This window comes from Diadema antillarum, unplaced genomic scaffold (assembly GCF_040938485.1).
Source record: "Diadema antillarum isolate AM-2024a unplaced genomic scaffold, OU_Dant_1.0 seq00000697_RagTag, whole genome shotgun sequence".
In the NCBI taxonomy this organism is placed as follows: Eukaryota; Metazoa; Echinodermata; class Echinoidea; order Diadematoida; family Diadematidae; genus Diadema; species Diadema antillarum.
This window is the reverse complement of record NW_027271602.1, coordinates 1,815,866-1,823,096: the sequence shown is the minus strand read 5'-3', so window position 1 is coordinate 1,823,096 and position 7,231 is coordinate 1,815,866. Positions and strand designations below refer to the sequence as shown.

General features: G+C 39.7%; 1 protein-coding gene across 2 annotated transcripts in view; it reads right to left on the bottom strand.

Moving 5' to 3' along the window:
* Positions 1 to 1,737: 1,737 nt before the first annotated feature.
* The window catches only part of LOC139737637 (uncharacterized), a 34,205-nt gene continuing 28,711 nt past the window's right edge, over positions 1,738 to 7,231 (bottom strand). For both annotated transcript variants that reach the window (XM_071648313.1, XM_071648312.1), the window contains 4 exons: positions 6,977 to 7,046; positions 6,122 to 6,250; positions 4,597 to 4,749; positions 1,738 to 3,302 (listed from right to left, as the gene is read on the bottom strand). In XM_071648313.1, the coding sequence (XP_071504414.1) occupies positions 3,162 to 3,302; positions 4,597 to 4,749; positions 6,122 to 6,250; positions 6,977 to 7,046 (493 nt within the window). In that variant the 3' untranslated portion in view covers positions 1,738 to 3,161. The remainder of the gene's footprint in view (positions 3,303 to 4,596; positions 4,750 to 6,121; positions 6,251 to 6,976; positions 7,047 to 7,231) is intronic.

Sequence of the window (7,231 nt, the reverse complement as noted above, 5' to 3'; positions counted from 1 at the left end):
TTGAAATGTCCACATCACCTAATCCTGCCTTAAATACATCAACAGTTGGGGCATCTCTAACATTCATTGGTAGAAGTTTCCATTCTGCCATTGTTCTTGGGAGGAAGGAATATTTGTAACAGTCCTTCCTGGTTGCCGGGTGAAGGAAGGAGATCGAAGAACATTTCCTAGTTTGGATTCCATCAGAAGACATTTTCGATTGATACCTGTCAATGTCTACAGCAGCACTATGATTCATATGGATGAACATGGAAATATGGAGGTTTCACTCTGTCATGTTTTTATCACAAGTATACACCCATTAACTCCTCATTATGTGCCCAAAATATGCTGCCAACCCGATATCCAAACTGAATTTCTAGTTGAGGAGACCACTCATGGAAATATAACTTTAAGTTATAAGACAGAACAGAAACACATTTATACAAGAATTCGATCAATATATAATCACACAATCATCAATCGGTTTAACACACACTCTCAAACACATACAAACATGAACCAAATTGCACACATATATAGACCTGTCACATAGGAACCGTTTAAGCTGACAATCTGTATTATGAATCTCATCATTAAATAGTGTGACAATCATCCACACGCAATTCAGTAGGTTAAAGCCAGTAGTCCTTTTGAATTGTTAAAGGTAGTAGGTCAGTTAAGCTGGAGGTATTAGCCCCTTTGGCCTCCTTATCACCTCCTGGTGGTGCGAAAGTAAGAAGAAAATCAGCCAAAAAGCAAAAACATGGTCACTATCGGCAGAATAGTATACGAATAATTTATGAGTTGTGAGTGCATAGGGCACGAATATCGCACGAGGCGCGAGATGAGCCACTGGTCTATTCAACAAGGCGCGTAGCGCCGCGTTGAATAGACCAGTGGCGAATCTCGCGCCGAGTGCGGTATTACGTGCCCCAATGCACGAACAAAATCATAAATTATTCGTTTTATACAACACCTTGTCCACAATCACAATACAAAATTAGTGACCGCCAACTCAGGAAGGCCCAAAAATAAATGTAACAATTAGGCAGAGAATTGTAAACCACCCTGTGTACTGCTTTCAAACACTCGTCATGATTCGACCACACAGTCACAGGAATCACGAACTCCGCAGGGTCTATACCCATTCCACGCTAACGTTAGATCGAGTTAGGCCTGACTGTTAGGTCGATCTGAGATGTCGGTAGATCTAGTAGTAGGTCTAGACTTTGTCTATTTCCGAAAATGATTTTGTATAAAAACACAGAAAAATAATCAAATTACGGTTTCTCAATTTGAAATGAAGTCTTGATGTTGGGATCACTGTGGTCCACGTAGCAGATCAGAGTCAAAAGTAAAAACACAGCAGTACCGCTAGGTGTTACAGGCCGCGATACATGCAACTAGCTAGGTAAAGTAACTGCGCGTACACGTTAACGTTGCAGTACTCCGCCGCGCCTGGTCTGTGAGACTTACCGGCAGCGCAGCGCAGCCGGCCAACACGTACACTGTACAATGTAGTTTGCTGGCGCTTTGCTACGGGTGTGAGCCACAGAACTCCTGTGAGCGGCCATGCATTAGTAGCCCCCCGCGAAACCGTGCTATAGTACCTTCGAGCCGTGCTATAGGCCCATGCCAGGGGCCTATTGTATGGCTGTCACTCTCAATGAGTTTGATAGGTATTTTCTATTGAATGTCATGTGACATGTTCTTGGCCAATCACAATTCGACATCATTCTGAGGTGTTGTATAAAACATAATATTTGGCACAAGATATTGAGGGGTCCAGTCCAGGTTGGGTATAACAAGTCCAAACTGTAATGGAACTCAAAATGCTACACTGAGAAGACACCTCACACAATGATAATTGCACTTGCCTGAGCTATGAATGTACAGCAAGATATGAATTTTTTGTTGTTCTGCTCTGTACATATTTACAAAGTCATATGCTTATTGAATCCACCCTTCAGGTTCTCAATGAGATTTTACTTAGATCTTCTAAATAGATATGTGACTTTAGTATTTACACTTAAGATGAAGCAAACACAAAATTAACAAACAAACAACAACTTTGTGTGTGTACATTCCATGGCATTCTGCAGAAATAGAGAACTATTTTAAAGGGAAAATTGATTGAATGCACAACTAGACATACACTACCAGGAAAATAGTGCGTATCTAGGCAAAACTGAGCAATCAGGACAGTCATTGCCATCAATATTATCAACTCTTGCAAAGTCTTGGGCAGAGAGTCAGAGTTCATAGTTTCTTGCAAGAAAACAAATTATCAAAACTTACAGCAAACAATAAGTGCAAGGCAAGCAACATTGTAAGCCCCCTGTGGCTCCAGCAACTTTGAGATGTATAGTTACGAGTATTAGTTGATAGCTTAAACTCACATATTAGCTCTTAATTTGCTTATATTTTCACTGAGTTGTTTGTTTTCTTCATTTTACACAACATGAGCTACCTCCCATCATATCGTCATATTGGGGAAAATGTGGAACAGATGATGCACAATACAGACTATGGTGTAGTCCATTGTCAGCTGACACAACTGCATGCATATAGTGTTCTGGATTTGAATTGAGTTAGTTTGTTTCTTGTATAGCTGCTATGGAAGCATTGAGTGCTTGTGAGCCAGCTACTTTAGGACTGACAACTTCAAGTCCCCTCCAAAAGACTAAGCAACTGAGGACAAAAGGCCTTGCACAGGGTCGAAACTGCAGCACCCGGGGGACTCAAACTAGGAACATTGACCTTGGTAGTCTGTGGTCCTATCCACAGAGACATGGCAGCTCCTCAAATTTGGACATAAAAGAAAGAGCTTTCAATCCAAGCAATGTCTTTACTACTGAATAACTACAGAGCTTTTTGTTCATTAATCTGGTTGACTGCTCCTGTTTGCATGGGTAGCATCCAACTTCTGAAGGACACACACTGAAACCATACAAGAGGCACTCCAATGTTAACTCTCGAACATTCCATAAGAAGTGATTCCAATACCTGATATATAAATAGAAAACTCCACTGCTTTCCGATTAGGAATCCCTGAATGGGGGTGTCACTCTTTGCAAGGGTTTGTGTACATCTCCATCAACAGCTCGTCTTTTTTTTTTTCTGGAAGTCAACTGACGGTGTGGCAGTTTGAGATGCTACAACCGAGACTCAGAGCTGGCTCAATCGTCTTCCATCCCATCAGCCTCACCCTCATCCTCCTCCCCAGAGCTGCCCGATGCTGCCTCCTCCTGTGAGTTGGTGGGAAAGTGCTCCTCGATGTCCTCCTCTGGTTGAGACACCGCCCGGTGAAAGAGGTCCACCTATTGCAGGATAAGAAGATGACTCTTAAGGGGGTATCTGGGTATCTGACTGAGGGGTGAACGGTTGTGAATTTTAGCAAATTTTACGTTCTGACAGGAGTTGTACACAGTCCCAATGACAACCATTATAATTATTTGAACAAAAAGAAAATGGATATGAACTCACTTGTTGCAACATTTTGCCAATTATCAATTGGCTTCTTTGGGCAAATAAAACTCCACATTGATGGAATGGCTCTTACATAGTGTGAGATTGTGCAGAGCTGGCACGCACTCCAAAGACAGCTTGGAATCTTGCAAATGGCCCGGTAACACGTGTGACAAAATAAAGTGCTATAAAAGGGTCGTTTCATCAACGGTAGCTTCATTCACCTGAAGAAGCCAATTGATGATTGGTAAAAAGTTGCGACAAGTGAGTTCATTTCCAGTTTTTTTTTATTCAAATAATTATCGATTTTGTACCTTGACTGGAACTGGAACTGGAACGAGAAGAATTTACATCAGTCCAGTTCCAATCAAGTTCATAGACAGTTACAATCAAATTTGCAAACAGTTTTCATTGTCGCAAACAATTTTTCTTGTCTATTTCATTTCAGTTCGTAAAATTATTTTGTAGGTATTTGAAAGCATGCTGCTAGTAAAGCCGTGAAAGCCATTTGAGTTGCCACACCAAGATGTGGGATGTACAGACAGACAGAATGACAGACAGCCAGAACCCATGATGTCTGCAGCACCTTTCTGTGGAGAGGCATTCAAAAAATAAAAAAATAAAAAAACGAGAAAAGCACCCTGAGAGCGCAGACCTCCGCCAAGCAGCTAATTTCCATCAATGATCTTGTTCTTCCATACAGAGTGATCAATGACTTCCACTCATACGTATGCATGCTAAAAATCGCCCGAATTCCCAGTATAGAAGCCTTTTGTTATGTCATAAACCCTCAGCAGCGCGGCGCGCCTCGCCCTCTGGCAAAACTAGAGCACGCACTTTAGTGCACGTATGAAAACCTCAAAAATGCGCAGCTTGATCCCCCAACATGCCCAAGTTCATTGACCCTACCTGCCAAAATATAGAAAATCCTTCATAAAATCCATAAAAGTTTCTGTATGATTACCAAAATTTAATCATCTGTTCCTTGTGTCATTTTCAACCTTCCCTACAAGTTTCATCCAAATCGATTCTCAACTTTTGGAGTTATTTTGCACACGGACAAACAAACGGTAACAAAAACATAACCTCCTGCCTTGGCGGAGGTAATAAAAAAAAGGTTTGCTGGGATTGGGAGAGAACACTGACCTTATCAGTCTTGATGACTCGGTTCATGAATTCTAGCTTGGTGATGAACCTAATGATGTAATCCTTGACCTCGTAGCCAACTTTGGTCTGCCAGTTGGGTCGGATGGTCCCTTCCATATTTCTCAGCTTGGTTATTAGATTCTGTATAGAGTCCTGTGGGCAGAAAGTTTGAAATTGTAATCGTGATCTTAGTCTGCAACCTTGGCAGGGATTCTTCTTTGAGACCATTATTGTACAAGTGGAAATTTTCATGCGAGTGATGTTTCATACTCAGCCGTGTTATGATGAATTTCATGTGCTCTTAATTCTGTGGCATCAAAATAAACAGTACATAATGTATTACATATAACAAGCAAAAATATTCACTTGCTTTTATTTTTGCACTAGTTTTATATCGCATAAAATGCACGAAAATTTCCACATAAAAAGTAATCAAAGAAAGAGGTCCTCTAGTCTTGGACATGTCAATACATTGCTTTTAAAAAAAAAGATGAGCTCTTTAGTCTGATGAACTTTGCCATAAACAGTTTCAGTTCAACTTTACTTAGTCGCATATATCTTAAGCATTCTAAATAAATATGAACATCATTGTTTTCTGTTTTAATAATGAAAACACAAACACTACTTTGTAAAACTACCCTTGAACATCTTTTTTTTTTTTTTTATGTTTCATTATTTTGTTTCCTGAAATTTTAGTTATGAATAACAACAAATTAATAAAAAGAAGTCTCTGCGATCAGAGCAGCAGATGATTTTTGTCAAACAAAGCGGCTCGCTCACTACAACCAGCACTAACAGGGATTATGCTGGTTTGTTGTAATTAGGATTTGTGTTAATATGAAGTCGTCATCAACAAGCTCCCCCCTCCCCCTTTACCATAATCTAGGCTTTCATGCCTGTGGCTCCAAGGTCACTTGCTTAAAACCAAGAAATAACTCCTCAAGACCTCACTCCCAATAACAAACAGAACAATCTTTGGGGCAAGTGAATACAAGACATAACATGACCTCGGAAGATTAAGAACTTTTCTCTTTGAAATCTAGCAGTTGGAAGGGCATCATAAGACATGTTGTTCTGCATGCCATAATAGGCATTTTGACTAGTGCCCCATACTTTTGATAGGCAAGAACCCACTTATCATACTTGAAAAAAAAAGAAAAGAAAATGATCTTCAGTAGTACTGGGCAAGCAGAAAAGTGGGTTTGTGTCACTCAGAACTGATATGGTGTTAATACTCTGCTTTAGATAATGGAGATACATGTATCACTCCGTTGTTTTCAATCCTTGGAATACACAGTTCATATTCCACGAATGTATCATTAAAATGTTTTCTCCCAGAAAAAGCAACATGACCAAAAGAATAAGCGGAACACACAAATGACAACAAACAAAAAGGTTCTTCATCTATGGAGGCTAAAAGATCACAGCCCTCCCAGCTTGAAATTGATGACAGATCATTGGGGGGGGGGGGGGGGGGGGGAAGAAAGAGAGAACTTGAGTATTCAGAGGACAATTATATTCACACCTTCTCAGTGCTGTCTAGCGTTTCGTTGCCAACGCTCAGATGAATGAGCATGACCAGGCTGTTGAGCTTGTAGAGGTCAGTGCCATGGACAGGCTTGCAGGCTTGCAACAGGGGCAAGAGTTGCTCCACCTAAACATCAGACAAAAACAACATAAACATGACAACCGTAATGACAATTGACAGCTACAAGTTTTCAAGCTGACAAACCATGCGTGCATAAATTCTGCTAAACAATGTTGTTTAGACCAAGAAAAATCTTTCTTTCTGTATTTCACCATCATCATTATGCACAAAAGCATTGTATCCCCTGTGATAACATTACTTTGTATTTTGTTTTATATATATTTGTTTTATATATTTGTTTTATATCCCTTATAACAAACTCCTTGGGACCGGCAGTTTGCTTTCATTATTTCAACATTTCATCATAGCCATACAGTAGAGTACATAAAGATTTGTAGATGATAATTTTGGAGCCTTCATAGTTACTTCAATATATCTAGAATTTTGTTATAACCGTGTTTATATAATAGAAGTACACTGTCTGTGTGGACAATAGCCGTCGTGCAGACACTGATGATAAACAGATATATTTGGCATGGTATTGTGTGCTCGGTGTCGGATGCGTCCGTCAAGTAGTTGTAGTATGACATATGAGGATGACACAGAAAGTAATCCACGTCAAGTCAAGTCAAGTCAAGTCAAGTCAAGTCAAGTCAAGTCAAGTCAAGTCAAGTCAAGTCAAGTCAAGTCAAGTCAAATCTTCATCACCAATATCACCTTCAACAATAAAAAAATTTGTTTTACATGCAGACAGGTAGTAGAAACACTTGACTAGTCCAAACATTTACAGACCTTTAGTGTGTCCTCTTCAGACTCCGTAGTATCAATGACTGGAGTACACAAATTCTTCAAACAAAAGTACCTGAAGAAAAAAAAAACATAAGACAAAGTCATATTCTTGTCTTCCTATTATTTTTTTTTTCCCCCCACAAAATTTTAATCACCATAATTCTTACCTTAGAAATTAGTTTGGAACCTACACATCAAATGGTTGAAAACTTGACCTTCCTGTTAACATTATAAAGCAGGAGCCAATATATAATATTC